The 22,492-nt window shown below is 34.7% G+C and overlaps 3 protein-coding genes across 4 annotated transcripts; 2 read left to right on the top strand and 1 right to left on the bottom strand.

Annotated features, from left to right (window-relative positions):
* The first annotated feature begins 4,438 nt into the window (after positions 1-4,438).
* On the top strand, positions 4,439-5,275 carry LOC122608794. The gene is made up of 2 exons (XM_043781877.1): positions 4,439-4,769; positions 4,884-5,275. Exons 1-2 carry the CDS (start codon positions 4,439-4,441, stop codon positions 5,273-5,275), a joined length of 723 nt encoding a protein of 240 aa, XP_043637812.1.
* Positions 5,276-6,150: 875 nt separating this feature from the next.
* LOC122607738 (uncharacterized protein DDB_G0287625) lies at positions 6,151-12,663 on the top strand. 2 transcript variants are annotated; one of them, XM_043780767.1, is made up of 9 exons: positions 6,151-6,871; positions 8,095-8,262; positions 8,968-9,135; positions 9,327-9,425; positions 9,692-9,793; positions 9,881-9,979; positions 10,146-10,286; positions 10,717-11,040; positions 12,242-12,663. In XM_043780767.1, exons 1-9 carry the CDS (start codon positions 6,290-6,292, stop codon positions 12,512-12,514), a joined length of 1,956 nt encoding a protein of 651 aa, XP_043636702.1. In that variant the 5' UTR covers positions 6,151-6,289; the 3' UTR covers positions 12,515-12,663. The 2 variants fall into 2 exon arrangements, with proteins under 2 accessions (XP_043636702.1, XP_043636701.1); XM_043780766.1 differs by having other exon boundaries at positions 9,312-9,425.
* Positions 12,664-16,154: 3,491 nt separating this feature from the next.
* LOC122608620 (transcription factor GTE10-like) lies at positions 16,155-21,781 on the bottom strand. The gene is made up of 10 exons (XM_043781714.1): positions 20,225-21,781; positions 20,079-20,127; positions 19,838-19,990; positions 19,160-19,233; positions 18,531-18,591; positions 17,941-18,024; positions 17,744-17,859; positions 17,319-17,385; positions 17,078-17,208; positions 16,155-16,636 (listed from the first exon to the last, which is right to left on the bottom strand). The coding sequence occupies exons 1-10, from the start codon at positions 21,500-21,502 to the stop codon at positions 16,415-16,417; spliced, it is 2,235 nt and encodes a 744-aa protein (XP_043637649.1). The 5' UTR covers positions 21,503-21,781; the 3' UTR covers positions 16,155-16,414.
* Positions 21,782-22,492: the final 711 nt, after the last annotated feature.

Genomic DNA, 22,492 nt, shown 5'->3' with positions numbered 1-22,492 from the left:
TTTGAAAAAAACTAGTAAGTGATAACACAAAATGATAATTGTTCGTTGAATTGCATAACACAAAAATTATAATGATTAATTGTAAGAATGGCAACGTAAATTTTCTAGTTCTATAGCACCAATGGAGAGTACAATTTTCTTTAAAGTTTAGACTTCATGGTCCAAATGGACCCGTAGCGTGAACTACTCAATTACTCATTATTTCAAGTTGGTACTAGCATTACCTCTCCTGGGGCTACAACATTCTTTTAGATCCATTTAAATGGTTGTGTATTAAAGCCATAAAAAACCACAACAAACAACGATAACAGTCTTGAGGTTTTTTCCTCCGAATACTTGTAACGGCCCATAGTCAACATCTCGTTGTATAGGGTACGTGCAAGGTCTCACCATTATACAGTGAGGTTTCCATGATGTCTCATACCGACTGAATGTTTGGGGGAAAAAAAAATAGTACAGACATAAACGGTATCAAATCCCACCTTGTGTATTAAAGGACTTTATCCTTATATACAGTGTCGGCTTTACTATATAAGGAGGTTAGTCATGGGTCTAAGGCCCCCAAAATACAAAGGTCTCCATTTTTATATTTTGGGTTTAATGTTTTAGACTTTAAACTTTTGTGTTACATGTTATTACCATCGAAGGGTAACAAGAATGCCTAAGAAAACAACTAGGAAAATAAACTTCATGGCCTACTTTTAGATAAAATACACCACACAAATGAACTTACAACCTTTAAAAATAAAAGAAAAAAAACTAATTATTAAGAAATTGAAAAAGCCTGACCGTTGATTTTCACTCTCAAAAACGATTTCCAACAACGAGTTAGTGATTAAATCGTGATTAAATCGTGATTATATGAAAGATTTTCTCATAAAGATGATGCAGAATTTTGCTTCTTTGCATTCTTTTCACATAGCAGCCTAGTATATAAGATAAACTACTTAATTTTTTTCTGCTTTTTGTATTTACTTTAATTTGTATATTAATCAATTAGACCCCCAAAAATAATCTCGCTTAAGGCATCAAAAAAGCTCCGGCATTGCTTATATAATATTAAGTGGTTCAGAAAAAAGACGAAACAAGTAAGAGTTATTAGTTGGAAACAGAAACTTTAAACTATTGAACGTGAAAAGTAAACAACAATCTGCTAAGGTTTAAAACTTAAGGTAGGCACGTTAGATGAGTTGCACCACCAACCTTCACATTATGACAATAATAAATGGTCTTAAATCTTAATTTATGTCTCATTGTGTTGACGTTCCGTTGGGGTTCATGTGACACATCTCCACCTTTTTCTAATTATATTAAACTTTATTTGAGATTGAGATTGAGATTTTGATCAAACAAATCTATTCTCAAAACATAGTGATTTCTACTATAGAAAAAAGTCCAAGATTCACTTGTTGTTATCAATCATACGTTACAGCATATATAACAAAAATGTGATGAAATAAATTTTTATTTAAATATGACATGTAGGGTTTACACATGTAAACGAAAGTCACATTTGTAAGATAAAACTTTGTTAAAAAAATGGTAAATGAGTATGAACCCTCTGGTCCCATGTACTTAATAGGTACCCTGAGTCACTAACTCATAGACTACAGCCCGGTGACTCCCCACGTAAATAGGTGGGAGGGAATCTGCTTAACAAAGATTCGAACATGCGCCTTTTAGCTACCTAAAAAACTTTGTTTGAATAAAAATGTTTGTCAAAGTGGTCGGAGTTAAAGTAAATAAATATATCGAATTTTTTTATATAAAATAACCAAATGACAAACAAATAAAACATAAAAATATCGAATTTTTTTATACAAAAAATATGATTTCTGAATAAACTAAATAAATATAAACTTAATATATTTTCTAAAATATATATACAAAGGAAGTAGCATTTATAATAAAACTTTTCAAAACTTGAATATTTATTTTGTATATAAATTGAATATTTATTTATTTAAGCGTGTAAATGTTTATACTAAATTATAAAACATATTTTATTAACTTAAAAAAAAAATAGTACAGATCAAAATAAAAAACACACCTCAATTATATATGTGTATCTATATATCATTCACATGGTATCCTCTTCACCATATATCTTCCTCTTTACAATTCTATATATATATATATATATAGGGTGACTTTCCAGTGAGAATAGGTTAAAAATAAGAACAGTGAGAACAAATTGTCATCATTGGATGAGAAAATTTAAAGGTCAAGATGAATCAGGGTATTTTTGAAATATTAAGTAAAATTAATGGTGAATATGTCTTTTTACATAAAATTTTAAGGACATGATAGTAAATTAAAATAGGAAAAGAAAAAGAAAAAATGTATACATTCACGTTCCATGGCAGTTTTCAAAATAACAAAAGTGATCGAGTTTACTTTATCGTGAGAAGCCGTTAATCAAATGAATTTTGGATGCTACGTTTCTGTGCATGTGCATTTAACAATTCAAAAAGTTTGCATCCACTTTATTTCAAAGTTGTATAAGTAAATACAGAAGACATCGTCATCACTTTGATCCTAGTGATAAACTGATAATTCAACTATGATGCTAGAATTACTTCTCGGATGATAATTAAACATTAAATTGATATGGATGCATAAAATTCAACAAGTCCATACATAAAAATAACTTGGATGCATTAAAAATAACTTGGATGCTTAAAAACTAATATGGCTTGGATACATAAATTTGGATGCATAAAAATTAATTACCAAACTTGGTTGTATAAAAATTATTTAACCAGACTTGGATGCATAAAACCTTAACATGACATGGATGCATAAAAAAGTGTATTGGTATCTTGTTATAGTGTAATCATGTGTGTGTTGTAATTCAAATTGGCATATAAAATTATAAAACAGTTGTGTGATGTAAAGGTTGATGAAAAGGAAATTAAAATATATAAGTTTAATGAGTATGAAGGTAATGAATACTCATAAATAAACCGAATTAGTATCTGTTTTATGGGAGAAACGATTTGTCAAATTTACCCTTTTTAATGTTTGATTATTTGGAATTTTCCTATTGGTTCTTATTTAAATTTGGTTCTCATTGGATGGTTCCCCTATATATATATATGTCTATATCTATAACATTTACAGATCAAAATAAAAAAACCACAAAATAAACAAAAACCCATTTCAATAAATCAAAAACCCATATCAAATCTATCAAAAAACACTCAATTTTGATGGGTTCTGATTTGATTCAAGATTCAAAGGCAGTTCAAGGTCAAGTCAAAGTTAAAGGTAAAATCTGTACAAAAATATGAATATGTATAAAATATGAAAGATGTATGATATAGAGATGTATGAAAGATTTGAAAGAGAAAGCATAGAGATTGATAGATGTAGAAGATGATATAGATATAGATATAAAATATGAAGGTGTATATATAATAGGTTTTTTAAGGAATAAAAAAAAATCAAATTCTTCTTTTTCTTCTTGGAAACTGCCGATCAGTCGAAGGGCCCACAAAAACACAACCATCTAACGCGTTCGAAATGCAACGGGGCTCACTTTTTAAGAAGCCGGAACGCCCCTCGGGACCGAGTTTGGGCGTTCCGGAGGCGTTACGGGGCGTTCCGGATGACATTTTCGAGAAATAACAGGCTACTCCTAATAGTCTAACATCAGGAACTCGACATCGACCACAATTAGCATTTAATTGATATTTTTTACTATATCCATTACAAATAGAAACATTAGCATTTATACAAATTTAGTCTATAAGTTCAAGTATACAGTCGGTCCAGCATGAGTAGATTCAGTTTAAGCCGAATAATAGAAATATCCCGAGTCGAGTAATAGCCTTAGGGCGGACGGAGTGGATAGGCACGGGACCGGTACCGGTGTGAACACCGCCCCGACCTACCGGTACCGGTAGGGAGGGGAGCACTTTGGGCACCACGGTGCCGGTTTGGGTGCCTATTGTTTTCGACCGTTGCAGCCTTAAAAAAAAAAAAAGAAGCAAAGGGACCCACCTGCAACGTCTCCTTCTTCTCTCTTTCTTTCTTCTTTCTTTCTTTCTTCTTTCTTTTCTTTCTTTCTGCCGATTTGTTCTTCATTTTTTTTTCTCTTTGAACTCACAAAACACACACACAAATAACACATACATATATCTATATTTTCGTAATCATGAACCCTTTTTTCAACAATCCTTTATTTCTTGATAATCACGGCCCAACACCCCCAAATTTCCAATCGAATTCGAGTTCATCCGACGAGACGAACCGTTATATTAATCTATTCACAATGGCCCATTATGCGATTTAACAAGATGTCCGCGATACTGCCTCCTCTTCAAGAACGTATACAAGACGGGACGATCGTGGTGAGTCTCACGACCGTCTTTTTCGAGATTACTTTGCCGAGGAACCGAAATTTAATGAGACTTTTTTTAGAAAACGGTTTCGTATGAGTAGACGGTTGTTTGTGAAGATAGCTTCAGATTTGGAAAACAATTTTAGTTTTTTTAAGAGGAAGATCGACGCGCGTGGTAGATGGGGGTTTTCGACATTACAGAGATGCACATCTGCAGTTCGCCAGTTAGGCTATGGTAGTAATCCCGATAGTTTAGATGATTACCTAAATATGTCGGAAAGATCATCACGTGAAACCCTTAATGCTTTTTGTGATGGAGTTATTAAGTTATATCGGCATGAATACTTGCGTAGGCCAACGCGTACTGATACGCAACGCATTCTTGATCATCATGCGTCTTACCATGGTTTCCCCGGCATGTTAGGTATATCTCAACTTAATATATATATATATATATATATATATATTTTAGTTAATAATGTATAAATGTATATATATATATTACGTAGTTTAGTTAATAATGTATAAATGTTTATAGGGAGTCTTGATTGTACACACTGGGCTTGGGACAATTGTCCAGTAGCTTGGCGTGGTCAGTACACGCGAGGTGACCATCACGGGCCGACGATATCGCTTGAAGCAGTTGATTCACAGGATTGTTGGATTTGGGACGCATACTTTGGTGTTGCCGGTTCAAACAACGACATTAATGTGTTGAACCAATCTCCTTTGTTCAACCCTTTTGAAGACGGCACAACACCGTTGGTTCCTTTCACTGTAAATGGAACCGAATATCGGTACCCGTATTATCTAGTGGATGGGATCTACCCAAGATATGCGATGTATGTGAAAACGATACAGCATCCAACCGGTGAGAAAAGGATTCGGTATGCTAAGGCACAGGAGGCTGCAAGGAAGGACGTGGAGTGAGCTTTTGGTATTATTAAAAAAAAGTGGAAAATACTTAGAGAACCGACACGACAAATGGAAGAAACCCCCATCCGTAAGATCATGTATGCGTGTTGTATTCTTCATAACATGATTTTAAAGGACGAGTACCACGCTATAAGTCCTAATTACATTCCGGATCCCCCAGTTGCTCCACAGCCATCGGATGAACGACTTTTTGAGATCTATGACTCAAGCGTTCACGAAGATCTTAAGATGGATCTCATTGACCATATTCATTGCACATTCATCCCGAGCATCGATCGCTAGTTTATTTATATATTGTGTTGTCGTTTCGTTTTAATATTGTAGTTTGATGTTTGGATTTGTTGTTTTATTTTGTTGTTTGTTTTATTTTTAATATTGTAGTAGTTTTAAATTATTAAATAAAATTGTTTTAGTTTTAAAAATAAATAGAAATGAAATTAAATAAAAAAGGGTGGGGAGGGGAGGGGAGGAGAAGAAAAATCGGGGAAGGAAAGAGTGGGGAAGCTCTCCCCCACCCTTATGGAGGAAGACAAGGTGGATGAGATAAGATGTTTATTAAGAAGTAGGCTTAACTGACAGAAAAAAAGACCAATGAAAGATGTACATTTAAAACCATCACTGACTTTGAACCTACAAAATAAAATCTAAACTAGCCATACCCGACACGAAACCTGCAAACCTGTACCCGACCCAAAATGTCTTATTTTGGATTTCTTACGTTTTTTTTTCATTCCCTCGCAAGTTGCATCACTTATTTCACGTGAGGTACAAAACATTTTTCAAATTTTAAATTTTAAAATTTTTATTAATATATATATTCAACTACCTCTTTATTTCCACCCTTCTCTTCTCCTAATCCGCCCCTTTTGACATCTTCAGACAAACACTGAAACACACATGAGTTGAGTTGAGCTTCATTTCAATCTTATTTAAAATACAAAAAGTATATAGATATACATATATATCTATATATCTACATCTATAAAAATATATCATAGATATAGATATATGGCTACATCGGCGTTCAAATCAACAACTAAAAGAACATCTTCAATAGATGAATCAGCCACGTCATCATCATCTTCTAGCTCTAATACTACTTCGAAAACTCACCACCGCCGGTCGAGAAGCCTCAGCCGGTTTTCTCGGCCGGTGGTGGCGCCGGAAGAACAACTACTAATTGTACCTACACCTAGACGTAAGTTTGTTAATACAGTTAGAGGTTCCGAAATTTCAGATGAAATTAGTTTAGATGATTTAGCCCTAGAATTTTTCAATTCCAGTATTGATAATGATATTATTAATAATAAAAAAAATAATAGTTTTGATGATGATGAAGTTAGTGATACGAATACGACGTCGTTTTCGAGACGTTCTAGGTCGGTTTCTAGGAATAACTTGAGTAGTGGTGATAGTACGAATAATGTTTCGAGTTCTGTTCAAAGGCGAGGGAGGTCGGTTTCAAGACGGAATGATAGTAGTAGTGTGTCTACGGCAGGTGGTGGTGGTGTAGGTAGGGTTGTTACGAATAGTGAATCGAGAAGGAGGCGGTCTGTATCTGTTGCCAGGCATCATATTAGCGACTCTGAGGTGAATTTTGTTTATTACATGTTTTAGGGGAATTTTTATTGTACTGCACATTTTCTATCTGTTGTTATTATTGTCCATTAGTTCAATACCGGTGAAATTTTGAAAATTATTGTTGCTATGTCGTAGTTTGTTGTCATATAGACGGTTTACATGCTATAAGAGGTGGGGAATATACAGTAGTTATATTTTGATTGCTTGGCCTTAGACTAGTGACTCTTTTTTTGATGTGCTTGTTGAGTAATTTTGATGAGATCTCCCCGAAATGGAAGTAGAGTAGGATGTAGAATGAAATTTATATGCTTTAAATGCTTTTCACCTCTGATTTAGAAAAAAAGCCGAGTTCTTGAAGTGTTAATTGATCGAAGAGAATCTAGTGAAACCGGATAATTTCCAGTTAGAGGATCCTGTGAGCAGTTAGTTATAAAACCAATGACAGTTGTTTATATAGGCGTATTTTTGTTTATTGTGATATAAGCAAGACAAGACTCGAAGAATTGAGTAAAACTGCTTTGGCATCAGTTGAAATACCCATAAGAGAATGATTGGGAACACTATCTTCATCTTGTTGACCTAAATTCTGATGAAGAATCACTAAACCCTGAGGCTCCATATAGCAAAGTTAAATTATGTGTTTCTTGTGTCTTTTAGACCAAAATCCCGTTGAAGTGAAAGTAGCAAAGAGTGATAAATGAAATCTGTTTGTTTTAACTTAAATTTGACCTATCAATGAAGAAAAATTGATATTCAGAGGCTATTAGTTCTTATGGTGGTGAGACCAGGAAGTTGTATTGATTTTATAGAATCCCATGGAACTATACGCTATATTAGGAATTTAGTATAGAAGCCAAGAGCTTTATATTAGAGATTTCTGTGGGGAGTTAAATATAAAACCAATTAAGAGAACCAATTTCTAATATTTGCCCGAACTTATGATGAAGAGTAACTACGCCTCAATGTTTCATTTATAGCATTCTACTATATTTTATCTAGTACACAAGCTTTTTAAGTAGCATTCTTTTATGTGTTTAACCATGCTGTGCGTTCCACCTAAGTTTATGTTCTCGTCTGTATGGGACTATGCAATCCGATTCTTTGATGGTTCTGCTGTATTGTTGGATTCATAGTTTCAAAAGGCAGTTCCATAGTTTTGGATGCAAGTGTATCATTGGGCTTGCATTGTTTGGGAATTTTACAGCTGATCAAATTGTTTATTTGTTTAACAGAGTGATATAGATCTTTCCAGAAATGCTGCTAGTCAATCCACATCAAGGGGCCTCAATAATGGAAATAGCCGGGTTGCTTCTTTTCAAAGACCCACTGTTTCAAGCCATCGAAGACTGACCAGGTCTACGAGCCAAGCACCTCAACCAAGGTCACATGATAACTATCCGGTAACTGATACTTTCTCAAGTCTGGGTTACTATTTTTTTAGGATGTCTTTTTTAACCATTTTGCTTGGTTATTTAACTCAAATAAATCTTACACAGACCCAATTTTTAAAGTGATTAAACTTCAGTGCTAGACTAGGTGGTAAAGATAAATCAATTGTGTACAATTTGATATATAAACTTCTTTGGCATCTGGCATCTATTGAAATAGTCAGGAGAGAATGATTAGGGAAGCTATTCTCTTTACCTAAATTCCAATTTCCAATAAAGAATCACTAAACCTCAAGGTTCCGTTATGGATCAATTACATTTATGTGTTGTGTATTTTTGACTGAAATCCCGTTTAAGTTAAAGACTTGAAGTAGAGTAGAATGTAAAATGAAATCTGTTTGCTTTAACTGCTTTTGAACCTATTGATAAAAAGAAAAAAATGATAGTTAGAGTTTATTAGTTATAATCTGACCGAACTTATGATAGTTGGGTTTTCATATAGCTGTCTCTAATCTATACAAGGATACAAAATTAGCAGTTTTGTGTGTGTTTAACTATGTTCTGACGCGCATTTAACTAGGAATTTAGAATATTTGAAGGTTTTTCTGTGATTTCAGATTCATACCTTGTTCAATAGTTTTGGATGCAAGTAAGGTTTTGGGAATGCATTGTCTGATTCTTTGTCGTAGCTGATCTAACTGCTCATTTGTTTGACAGAGTGATATAGATCTTTCACGGAGTGCTGCTAGTCAATCTAAATCTAGGAGCATCAATAATGTTGATAACCGGGTTGCTTCTTTACAAAGACCCACTGCTTCAAGTCGCCGAAGACTGACCAGGTCTATGAGCCAAGCACCTCAGTTGAGGTCACATGATGACTATTCGGTAAATGGAACTTCCTCAAGTCTGAGTTACTTTTTTTTGGGACCTCCTTTTTAATCATTTTTTTCTTTGTTAGTTGGCTCAAATAAATATTACACAGTGCCCATTTTTTATTGTTATCAAATTTCTGTTTTAACTAGAGTGCTAGACTAGGCGGTAAATATAAATTAATTGTGTAGAATATGGTATCCCAGAGCCAGTCTTCAGCACTAACGGATGATGATTTGAGGGATGCTCGTTATGGGAGAAATGAGATTGAGAAGACTATCCGAGCAGTGTATGCACAAAAAAAGGTTGGACTTTCTTAAACTATAACTACCAGAGATGACAATATGGGCCCATTTATTTACAAATTGCTCAATTTGAGTTGCATTTTCTTACATCTGCCAAACATAATTGCATACCAAATTGTTTAATTTAAGATTACACACTCATTCTTTATTAAAAAAAGTTAGGTCCCTATAGATCTAAAAAGAAGGAAGAGAAGGGGGGGATTTTGCATGTCAACGACCTATAGTGAGTGTATGTACATGTCTAACAACCCAGTTTTATGCTGTAGATTGACCATCCTATTGGTGATGGGGCCAACAATGGGCTTTTTGAAGCAATGAAAAAAGAGCTTAGGTCTGCTGTCAATGACATCATGATAGAACTCGAACAGGTCTAATACTATCTTTAATAATGCAAGCCTTCCATATGTTTGGTCCTATACTTTCTGAACTCATTAAATTTCACTAAACTAATCCAGACCATGGAAAGAAAGCCTTCTGCATTATCTGTCCATGATCTCTTGTATTCAAACAAATCTGATGCTATACGAAAGAACAGTACAACAAAGGTAAAACAGGTAAGAACCTCCTTGGGCTCATATAGGTTCTTTTCTGCCTTTTTTATAGACTCGTTTATGGTTAAAAGATAAACATGTTAATAATGTAAGGGGCAGCATCGATTTACCATATTATGATAACTTGTTCGATTAACAGTTTGACTTAGTTTTTTTTTATAATACGTAGCCGGAGAAACGTAATCAAGATTTATTAACTGAAAGGACATTTGAGGAGCAACGAGGTCAGGACGGCTACAAAATTGTTAGGGAGGTGCTTCCTGAATCAAAAAACAATGCTAATGCACAAAAGTTCCCATACTCCCGAAAGGTGTAGTTCTATAAACTGTTGATTGATTTATTCAAAGTTGGGTTAGTTTGGTATTTTTTCTATTTGATTTCAGACAGGTCACTTTAAATCCTGTAACTAAAAAAGAAACAGATCAGATGGTCACTGAATCGGTGACAGTCATCATAAATTCATAAGTGTATTCTAAAAATATAAAAACCTTCTAAATCAATTTAGTGCAAACCTGCAGTTATATTTGAACTCGAAGTATAAAGAAACATTTGTGGGTCTAGCCGACTAACCCCCTTATGCGTACATCAAAATTATTTGTTTTGAGCCGATAGTCAACTCGCCTATCAATTTTTTTTAACCCTACTATTTGATGTTGCTATTACTGTGACGACTTGTAAAACCTTCAAATCAGACATTTAACATTATAGATGTTCAATTGTTGATCGTTGTGAATTTCCAGAGGAGTAATGACCGGAACAGAGTGTCTAAACGATTAAATGAAGAGGCAGAAAGATATTTTGAAGACTTCTTATCAAATATTGAAGATACAGATTTTTCTTCATTTGACGGAGAAAGAAGTGACACGAGTTCAAGTTTTGCTGGAACTACCAGACAAAGAGATGGTGCATTACCAAGCCATAATGGAAGTTCTCTTCCTGTGGAAATGGAGGGCGTTAAGTTACCTTGGTTGAAGTGGGATGGCAATGACCGTGTTACTCAGACAAATCAGGATACAATGCTACCTCCTACGACTCCAAAAATAAGACTGTGGGATCCAATTCAGGTACATCTTGGTTGCCCTTGCCATAAGTTGTCTATTTCACCTCATTTATAGTTAAACGGATTAATTTGCTTAAGTTTTATATGTAATAGAAAGGGCAATTTGGTTAAGGTAAAGGAGAAAAGGGTAACGTCAAATAAGCGAGAGTCATCCTAAGTGTATTCAAATGGATAACAAACTCCTACATAATATATTCTGACTACAATATACAAGTAGTTTATTAATTATAAAGATATATAGCACAACAGTTACTTTTTTGGGGTAAAAGGGGATTTACCCTTGCAAGACTCACATCAGGTATGTATTTTGTCATTCAAAACTGGATAAAGAGAGATGTCTGTGTTTTGGTCAACCTGGCCAGGTCCTTTTTGACCCCATAAAAATTATACCTGCTGTGACCTTTTACCCAATTTGCCTGACCTGTACTTTTTTACCTAAAGCTTTCCCTGTGAGGAACCCTGGCAATATTCTGTCAAACTCAAACCTATCAATGGATATATGTAAGAGTTATTTATAAAGAAATTGGGTTGAATGGGCTGGATTTCACTCTAAGTGTATTCAAATGTTTATAACCTTCCAAATCGTTCTAATTTAAAACATTAGGCTACCACTGTAATAACATAACATGATACATCAGTTAGTTAAAAAAATACCTTTGAAGAAAAGAGCGCTGGTGGGCCAACACGACCTATTAAATAACCTGCTGTTATGCCACCTCTAGATAGCATCTTATTAAAGAACCGTTATGCAACATCATAACTTTTAAGGGCATACCTTGACTGCATAATTGATGTGAATTGGTCACCCAACTAACTTGGAAACTCTATTGCTTGATATCAGAACGAACTTAATATTTATTTGGTTAGACTGACCTCGAATTTCAAGTGTACCTCCCCCTTATTCTGTTTTCTACCAGTCTAAGCAAGCCAGGCTAGATTGGACTAAACGCTTATCCTAGATTTTGTAGAAGATTGGGCTCGGATAATAAAGTTTGTCAACTATAAGCAACTTTTTCAAATAAATTGATTAAGAAGGTTTATCTAATTAAAAAGTACGTTTGAGTGGCTCTGAACCGTTTGACGCATTCATTAGTGAATGGCTCAAAGAGCCACCTCCACATGTTAAGTGAATCTTGGTCATCTCCTCAATTTGGCCCTCTTGTTCTTGTTTAACTTGGCAATGCTATTATTATTGGATGGTGTAGGATCTGGAATTGATCCAAGAAAATGGCAATGGATCCAGCAGCAGCCATGGAAGTTGGAACCCTGAACAAACAACTGCGAATTCAACAAATGCAAGAGCAAGCAAATTGAGAGAAACCATAAGCCCGCAATTTGACATGGGCAAGTATTTGGAGTTGGAGAGGAATGAAGAGCTTTTATTCGATTGTTGGCGGGAAAGAAACATAATTAGGTCTGGTGGTCTTTTGCTTTGTGGTGGTGTAGTTGCCCCACTGAAATCTTATTTGCATTTGTAGCGCTAGGTTGTATCTTCCATCAGTGTAGTTTATTTATTAACCTGGCTTTGTTTCTTTATTGCTTTTGTTTTTAACTTGTTTCCATTCATGTTGAATGATACTGACGATTGACTTATTATTGAAGAAAAGAAAGCTAACTTCTAGTTTAATGTTTATCTAGCAATCGTGTTGTTAAGATCGAGAATACTTTTGATCGTTTTTATCTTTGCAATATCGAAAGATTATTTTTATGTTAGATTGGATTGAGATCCATAGATTCTATCCACTTGTTCTAATCCAATTATGTGTTATGCGATTCGTATTATATACTAAACAAGTAACAAGTTTATTATTTTTATTTTTATAATCGTAACAATACATTACAAGTATGGATTAAGAGATCTAGAAATTGATGTGTAATGGCTTTACTTTTAAGGTAGTTCAATCCTTGAAGTAGAAAAAACGATAAACTTCTAGTCTTACACTTCAATTATCATTAGCATTTTCTACTTATGAAGTTCTTGCAACAATAGAATTCATTTTGGAATCCGATCAGCAAGGTACAGTCCAAGTGAATTATGATATGGAGTTTAGAACCAAGGCACACCATAAACCACACTGCACAAACATGAACTACTGAACCGTGTACGGCAGCTTAGTCATTTGACGCCAAAAAGCACGAAGATGAACGAAAGTGCACAAACATAACCACTTAGTCATTCGACACCAATCGCTCGTAATAAACCAAAGTGCAGAAACAAACTAATATTTGGTGCCTTGGGGGGTCAAAAACTCATAATCAAACATATCAAAGTTCGAAGCATATATATCGTTTGTAATATTCAAAGAAAAACATTCATTAACAACAATTTAACAAAACATTCATTTTATTTATAATATTCAAAGGGATATCCCAAGGTTACATACACAATACATCTCTGTAACAACAATGAGAAGATCGTTGTTTGGAATCACTAAAACTAAGCTATACCCAACATCAGGATTCAGGGTAGAGCTATTTATATCACGACATACGACTCTCTATTACGAAAACAAAGGATTATGAAAGTAAGCCAAACCACTGACATCACTAATGCCAATCTTGAGACATTGGATTCTCACGTGAGACGGGTATAACACAAATCCTTGGACACACGAGTCTCATGTGAACTAATGCCTCAAGACTCGCATCGGTAATGTCAGTGGTTTGTACTACTTTCATAATCCTCTGTGACCGAAACAAGAGTCATATACGAGTATCTTTTTTTTTTGAACATTCATATACGAGTATCATACATCATCCTTACAAAACAATGATGTTAGCATTACCCCACACACACACACACACACAAAACATTATTCTCTAATCGACAAAATCCACCCATAGATAAAACTTCCAACTGTCTTCTATTATGAAGACAGATTCCAACATTAAATCAGCTGAAGGCTACTAGGGTTTGGTGAGCAGCCAAAGGAACCCAGCGATTGTGAAATTGACTAGGGTTTGTTACTATATATTGATTCTTAAAACTTTTAAAAAGTCCTTGTTCTATTGCATATTTCATGATTTTGGTCCTTGTATTTAACTGAAATTGAATTTGTGGATGAAATCATTTTAGATATTTGGAAATTGGTCCTTAATATGAGAAGTGTTTTTATGCATAGCACTTTTGGTTTATAACATTTGAAGTTTTATTCAAAAGGTAATGATAATTTGTACTATAATTTAGGGATAATTGCAGAAAATAAAAAACACCTTTCAATCAATTCACGAAAATAACAGTGACCTTTAAAAGTTTTGTTTTTAAAAATGAACTTTCATTTATTACCGGAAATAGCAACATTTGACACGTGGACAAGGTGACGTGGACATTTTTTTGATTACGTGGTACTTTTAATGACGTGTCATTCTTTATAACATAGAAAATAGAAAGGACCTTTCGAACAATTTACGAAAATAGCAATGACCTTTAAAAGTTTACTTTTTAGCAATGAACTTTAATTTATAGTCGGATTACTCCACCTCGTCGGTGTTGGATGTGGAGATGGTTTTTTCTTCGATTTCTTTAACTAACTTAGAAACCGTCGACAGTTTGTTCGAGTTCGAGAAAACCTCTGGACCTTCGCCATCTGGATCTATCTCATGTGCGAACAAACTCTTCTTAGACGAACCAAATCTGGCCTATGAAACTCTCGTCTCACCTGAACATCCGCAGGATCGCTCTCCGACGAAAACAAAGACGTTTTGACATCTAGTTTTAGAGATTTTAAAACGAGATAGACGAAGAAGATATAGATTTATGTCTTCTTTATGATCTTCATACACAGCTTCTCAATGCTTGAAAATGGAAGAGACTCAACAAAAATCAATGAAAAGAAGGTGAAATTAGCTTCAGAATATAATGACGAGAAAAAATACCTTGTCGGAACCGAAACTGAAACGAAGCCATTTTGGGGGGAAATGACATGACTGATAAAAATTAAATAATAAATAAATAAAATATAATGTCACGTCATTAAAAAATGTCATGTAATAAAAATTGTCCACGTGTCAAATGTTGCTATTTCCGGTAATCAATGAAAGTTCATTTCTAAATAACAAAACTTTTAAAGGTCACTGCTATTTTCGTGAATTGGTCGAAAGGTGTTTTCTATTTTCTGCAGTTATCCCTATAATTTATGATAATCCTATTGCCATTGTGCATTGAACAGTTATACGGTATGTATAAGTTATAGTATATTGCGGTAAATTCATAAAAAACTGTGGTACGAATATCAGTATCCTTATTTAAACTTTGTCATTGAATACGGGGGAATAAAATAGTTGGTAATCTTTCCAGGGAACTTTTGGGAAGGTTTATACATAGACCTAGATTACCACTGGTAGGCTTCGAGTTTATGATTATACTTTGTAACAAGGATGATTAACATTGGCAGAACAGTTTCTATTTGGTAAAGACATGTAACAACTTTATATGTTTAATACTTGTGCTTTCTATGCCTACCATATCTTATGCAATATGCATATGTGATACTTATAAGTTTATTTGACGCGCTCGTGATTTATGGTCATATGTCTTACATGTTTTGTGGTCAATTATGCTAGTTGCATATGTACTCTATGAATGATATAAATGCATGTAATTTTATGTTTTTATGTTGCACTCATCCTTGAATCATCTTTCACTCATCCTTCTGCCATGGACAAGTGCATACCACTAGGTGTACATACCACTAGGTGTGACTCATCCTTTACTCATTTGTCCCCCTAGGGACGAGTTTCGTCCATGATTTTTTTTTCTTTTCTTTTTCTTTAGTTAGATAGAAGTGTAAAGTGAAATAAATGATGGTTCCTAGACTAGTCCTGACATTGTGAATGTACTGAAGGATGTGTCCTTGGTCCTTGAGACAGTGACTAGTCTTTAGAGAATGAGTATTGGACACTATGAATGCTCTAAATGAATGTATTGTATGCCTACCATATCTTTATCTTATGCATGATGTTTTTATGCTAATTAAATTTATACAAAAACTTAACTAATACTTATATATATGCACCTAATGTCATACAAGTATTTAATTGATCTATTTTATCTTAGGACTGCTTGCCAAATGCTAGGTCGAATTTATTAGTATTAAAATAACCTCACTCAGCTGGATGATCAAGTAAACAATTCCTTTAAGTTTCTTTACACAATAATAATAAATGTAGCTATAAAAAAATATCAAAAAAAAAAGAAAGTAAAACAGCTCTCATTTTCCATGCCAAAATTTTCCTTCCAAAATTGTAGAAGATGCACATTCATTCGCATCTCAAGACTAAAAGATTCTCAGCCTAACATCTATCTTTTTTCATTTTCAGCTGTGTTCTTATCAAGCATAGAAAAAAAAATTGAAAAAAAAAAAAATCAATTTCCCAACTTATTCTTCTTCATCTTCTTCAACATCATTTTTCATGTATAACCCGAGTTGCTCCAATGGATTACCTATTCCTTTCAAGGTAAAGCTCCCTAGAGGATCTTCACAACAATCTGCCCTATCTTCGTCTACAGAGTTTTGTGAAGGCTCCACCGCCGCAATACTTAACATTTCAAGATCCTCAAGAAATTGAGAATTGTCATTTATATCAACATTCTTTTCCACCTGAGATCAATAAACAATGACACATGCTAAGATCAGAAATCATGATCCTTTCTACAGATAATGTATAGTTTAATTTACTTCTTTTATCCTTTTAAGTGAAATAAGACAAACTCAAGGGGAATAAAAAAACGTTCAGCGACATCTTATTACCTCTTTCACATATAAAAAAAGTAAACGTTTTTTGTAGAAGTTTTGAGGGCTTTACAAATTTTTGGATTCTAGATGTTTTTGAAGTCTTGTTTTTTACAATGTGCCAATGGGGTTGGTGGCACATTGGTAAGGTCTTTGAACTTTGAAGGGATCCCCTGATTAATAGGGGGCTTTTTGGAAGTCTTGGGTTCCATCCGAGACGTTCGTGTAATTTAGGAATATGACCAAAATGTTGGTTACTTTTGTATGCATTTGGGGTCTATATATTTGTATAACACACATGCAGAATACCTTTTGTATAGCTTGACGTGCTGCTTCCCTCTCCAATTCCCTTTTTCTTTTAACTTCGGCAGCTGCTTCTAGATCTGCTTTTCGTTTTGCCTCTTCTGCAGCTTTTGCTTCTGCTTGCAGCCGGGCTTTTTCTATATGAGGACATGATGTCAACTTTAGTAATAAAACATCAAGAGAAAATAAAGAACAAGACAAGGGTGACCCAGGAGAAATCTATATATAAAAAACATTTCTAAAAAACCTTCTTTTCTTCTCTTTTCTAGCTCCTCCTTCTCAAGCCTCAACCTCTCCCTGTCCTCCTCCTGAACCTGAAACTCGTTACAATGATTTTTACATTCAACTACGATGAAATATATAAAGGAGCAAGGTGGCAAGATGGACGGTATCATGCAGGTCCGGGGTATGGGCAGAAAGTAACTCAAAACAGGTTTGACCATTCCAGCTTTACAAGCCACTGGTTTACAGGTCAAAACAAGTTACAATAATAGTAATAAAAACAAAAAACTTTGAATAAAACAGTTGATTGAGTACTTGGAGTGACTCAACCCCATTTAAGAAGCTCTCCTAGCTAAACTTTAAACTTAATGCATTAGACCAGTTAGAGACTTGGAGATACCCCACCTCCAACATGACATGCACTTACAAAAGGGCACAGGGCCGACTTACCTTTCCATTAGTCTTTTCTTGAGCTTTAAGTATTGTATCAGCAAAACGACTTCTCATCATGGCTGCACGATAGAGTTTATCAGGAGAGACTTGCCTCTCGGATGGAGCACTCTCCCCTATAATGTGTTACAGCATTATGCATGTGAACATGCCCAAAACTAACAGAACAAAAGTTTCTTCATTATTTCATTGCTTACCCTCCGGGCGCACATCCACATCAGCGGAAACAGGTATCGACTGAGATTTCTGCTCAACTTGACCAGTTGCCCCATTTACAGAATCTGTAAAAGAACACAAGAATAACCCTGAGAAATTATGGAAAGGCAATTCATCCTATAATATTGCTGGTAAAGGCAAGACGCATATGTTGGGCTTGGGCGGTTTGGTGTCAGCATGGGTCCATATTGAAACTTCCATTTTTTAGTATATGCCAAACCAGCAGGGTTGGATCAGGAGTTAGATTTATTTTATTTTTTTTTGTTCATTTTTTATGTTTATATATAATCAATAATGGACGAGTTAGTTATTACTATTATTATATACATACTTAATCCACATATGACTAAATTATACGGTTTGAGAGGCCGTATGCATCATAAATGAACTGTAGATGATTTTGATCCAATTTGACACGTTTATCTAAAGTTTCTTGACTTGGCCCATCTGAGATTAAAAAAACACAACCCAGACCGACCCATTTATAGAATTATAGGTAAAAGATTAAAAAAAATGTGCAACATATACTTGCTAGTATATAGTTGTTTTACTTGAAACACACAAGGTTCACCTTCTGCATCACGGGGAGCAGATGTTACTTTCTCTGTGTTAGCTTCAGAGCCCAATGTGTCCTAACATGCATTAGAACAGTAACACATACACATGTCAGTATTCGAAGACATAGCAGTTGTTTGGATGGGCATCATGAAAAATGATGATTAAAAACTATCAATAATCAAAACCAGATAACTAGCAACAGTATAAAATAGTGTTTGGATTTGCAAGCCATTTTTGGAGGTTGTTATGATATGTTTAGTTTGATAGTTCTGGTTATTTGTAGAATTAATAGACAAAATGAGCAAACATGACATTATTGTTAAAACTGAGCTCTTCATTGAATGGGGATGGTTTCTCAAATTAGGTTACAACCTTACAACTTAGAAATGCTTAAATATTTACTTTATTTCACTTAGAACGACTTTCGCCCCAATTTTTATAATCGGATACACTTCAAATGACTTTTGAGTTTTGACATAGTTGACCCATTTTCCTTTTAATTAACTCCATTAGCTTGACTCATTTGAACAGTTAGAGATGAAGTACAACCCAAAATCTAAAATCGACTCATTTATGGTTAACAGGTCTAAGCTTTTGCATATCCTAAATGTTACTCTACTCGGTAGCATGTAATAAGCATACCATGATGTTGTTCACAACGGCCGAAACCTTTGCACCATTTAATTCACTGCCAGAAGAACTGTCTGAATCTGAATCTGCAAAAACACACAACGGGGAAGACAAACTTCTTTCAAATCTCCTGATAAATGCTAATCTGTACAATGCTGATTTCATAAAATTAAGAAAATCCTTGGATGTTCATAAACACATAAATCAAGTAGTGTTATCAAAAAAACAATCAACAATCAAAATGAAAAGGTAGCCATTGAAAGTGTTGTAAAAAAATAATCGGTTTACCAATTGGCTGCTCGAAACATGTACGGAGTAAACACATGTATGGTACAGTACAAAAAACATATATCATTATATGCAATCATATACCCAATAATTAACATAGCATATTCTCTGAAGCCTCGCTCACCAAAAGTAATTCAAAGAACTTAAGGTCATAAAGCTACAGAACTAAATCACTAGTGGCCTCAGGTAACATAGAGCATATTTTATTCTAAGTTTAGACTACAAAGACGAGATGATTTCTACCAAGGTATTACTCTTTAGCATAGAAACCAGGTTTTTTTATTACTTTCATGAAGAGAGAACCAAGGCATGCATCAAAACATCAAATATAAAACGCAAGCAATAACTTAAAAGGTCATAAAGATTCAAAACATGAAACATAAGGCTCAAAATCAAACTAACCACTAGACGATCCAGAATCACTACTGGAGCTACTTGAACTACTGCATTTACTGGTTCTGACAGGCGCATCTTTCTCTATTTCAACTGGAGGGAAGCTTGAGATGGGTAGGTCGTTACCACCAATATCTATATCCTCCTCATTCACATCATTAACTGGAAACTAAAAACAAATGAGAAACCAACGGACAAATTGAACAAAAAAAACAAGATTATGTTTTTCAGCTTTGACTGAATATACAACCTTTGCACGCTTGCATGGATGAATTGCTGAGTCCCGATTCATTGAGACGCTGAAGTGACACAAACACATAACCATAAGTCCAGAACAATTACTTGCCACTCATTATGTACAAGGAAAACATGACTTCATAGGGAACAAGGTTGTACCTCAATTTCACAAGTCTTTGCTTTCTCTATCTTTTTCTGTTTGTCCGCAAAAAAGTCATCTAATAGCTTTCTCAACTTGAATAATGTATCATCACTGAGAGAGTCGATATCAATCTCAATCTCATCCTCCATTGATGTGTTCCCATTTGAACTATTATCCTTCAGAAAATCAATAATGCTTTCAGGTAAATCCGCTAGCGAGTCCTCCAATTCAGAACTCAGTTTCTGTTTTTCAGAAAGAGACATACTCGGCTTCACTGGTTCTTGCTTAATTTCATTCCCAAATGATGCAGTTTTCTTCTTTTTAAAAGGAGGCATGTCAGTAATGGTTTCAGTTTCTGTAACAGTCTGTCTCACAGGAACGACCATCTCTGTGGCAACAGATATTTGCTTCTCGATTGCTTTCCATTTGGGTTCAAAAAACTTGTTCATCTTGTCAGCCATTGTATGAAATCTATTTCCAGGCGGGTTATATTTCATTGCATTCTTAAAAGTCAATCTAACATCACTTGCAAAAGCCAATGGATCCGCATAATTCCCAGAATTTAGCTTTGTTTTTACTGTCCCCAAATCCATGGGATGTTGAATGACTGTGTAATAATCAGGAACGTTCCACGCCACTGCATCAACAGGCGTATTGAACGCCCAACCAAAATCATGTGCCATCAACTTCTTCAGCAACATCTCACACTGTTTCATCAACATTGGAATCCCGGTAACAGGTGGCGGCAATGCAGCCTTCTTTGACCGCGGCCCGCCATTCCCAGTCCTGTTCTTAAATGGGGGACCTCGTTTCTTACCTTGGTAAGGAGGTGCCGGCACTATCCTATCAACCTCAGGCACGGGTTTCCTTTGACTAACACTATGACTATTAACATCACTCAAAGACGACAAAGCCTGTTCAATGTTGCTCTGAAGTGATTTCACCAACTCAAGCTCATGTCTCAATCTCTTCCCCAATTCTTTCCTCTCAATACGCGACAACTTCGACAAAGACAGAACCTCAAACGGAACCCCAAACCATTTACTAGACTCACCAACACTCACATTATTACCAGAATTCCGTCTACTCACACAAGAATCCCGCGAAACAGTCATCTCAGTATCTACCCTACTCGAACTAGACTCCCCTGTAGTCTCAACAACATGTCGATAATCCCGAACAAACCCATTCGAAACACATTTCGAAACCTTCCTAGTTTTACTCATCATTCCAGTTAAACTCTTATTATTAAAAACTTGTTGTCCAACAAAATCTACTTGAACACCAGGTGCCATAAAACTCAATCCCCAATCCTAAAACTCAATAAAGTTTCAATCTTTTTTTACTCAAATAAGTTTCTTGACCGAAACCCTTGAAAGATTATAGATATATAGATAATAGATACAGAGCCTATATATATATATAATGTGTATCTATATGTCAGCGATCTTGAAAAGTTGCAATGGTTTTCGCTCAAACAAGTTTCTTGATTCAAACACTTGAAAGATAATAGATATGGATAATAGATACAGAATTTATATCTATATAGGAGCCACTGATGTAGACTTCGAGATTCTGAAATGTTTGATGTAAGGAAACAGAAACTGAAAGGGAAAAAAAAATGAGCCCTAAATTGACAAACAAAGAAAGGAAGAATAAAGCCCTAATTGAATGTGAAAAATTGGAAAGAAAATAGGATTAGATATATATATATATATAGGGTAAGAAAATGTTTGTGTGCGTGAGAGAGATTTGGAAACCCTTAAAAAACCCCTATGTAAAACGTGCGAGAATTTTTAAGAGAGAGAGAGATATATTATTGAATTGATTATATATGTATATATATATAGAGAGAGAGAGAGGGAGGAGGAGAGAGAGAGACTTACAGAAAGAAAAAAAAAAAGAGTGATGTTGGATTTGGGGGGGATGGGGAGGGTTTATATATAGTAGAAGAAGAAGAAGAATGAGAGGGGGGGAAGGTCGGTGGGGGGTAAAACTTGCCTAATTACGCGCCTTTGTTTTAGAAAATCATGGCCGTGTATTTTTCTTTTTTCATTTTTTTTTTATTGTAATTTGGATCTTGGAAAATTAACTCTAATTGTTATGCTAATTTTTTTTTAAAACAAATTTTATACTTTAACTTTTTAAATAAGGGTTTTATGTTAAAGTAAGGGTATTTTGTGAAGAAAAATATGCTTATTTTGTAATCTTAACTCTCTTTATAAGGGATTATAGATAAATATATATGGTGAAAAGTTTTTTTTTTTTTAGTCATAAATTATACA

The sequence above is a fragment of the Erigeron canadensis genome, chromosome 7, assembly GCF_010389155.1.
Source record: "Erigeron canadensis isolate Cc75 chromosome 7, C_canadensis_v1, whole genome shotgun sequence".
NCBI classification, from domain to species: Eukaryota; Viridiplantae; Streptophyta; class Magnoliopsida; order Asterales; family Asteraceae; genus Erigeron; species Erigeron canadensis.
This window is presented reverse-complemented; position numbering and strand designations above follow the sequence as displayed.

Excerpts from the sequence above, each read along its gene's own strand:
- LOC122608620 (XM_043781714.1), bottom strand. The coding sequence starts at position 21,502 with ATGGCACCTGGTGTTCAAGTAGATTTTGTTGGACAACAAGTTTTTAAT. Across the intron at positions 19,234-19,837 it reads TGATTCTGGATCGTCTAGTG|ATTCAGATTCAGACAGTTCT; the intron begins GTTAGTTTGATT and ends GTGTTTTTGCAG. Across the intron at positions 18,592-19,159 it reads CCGTTGTGAACAACATCATG|GACACATTGGGCTCTGAAGC; the intron begins GTATGCTTATTA and ends AATGCATGTTAG.
- LOC122607738 (XM_043780766.1), top strand. The coding sequence starts at position 6,290 with ATGGCTACATCGGCGTTCAAATCAACAACTAAAAGAACATCTTCAATA. Across the intron at positions 8,263-8,967 it reads GGTCACATGATAACTATCCG|AGTGATATAGATCTTTCACG; the intron begins GTAACTGATACT and ends TTTGTTTGACAG. Across the intron at positions 11,041-12,241 it reads GACTGTGGGATCCAATTCAG|GATCTGGAATTGATCCAAGA; the intron begins GTACATCTTGGT and ends TGGATGGTGTAG.
- LOC122608794 (XM_043781877.1), top strand. The coding sequence starts at position 4,439 with ATGAGTAGACGGTTGTTTGTGAAGATAGCTTCAGATTTGGAAAACAAT. Across the intron at positions 4,770-4,883 it reads TGGTTTCCCCGGCATGTTAG|GGAGTCTTGATTGTACACAC; the intron begins GTATATCTCAAC and ends AAATGTTTATAG.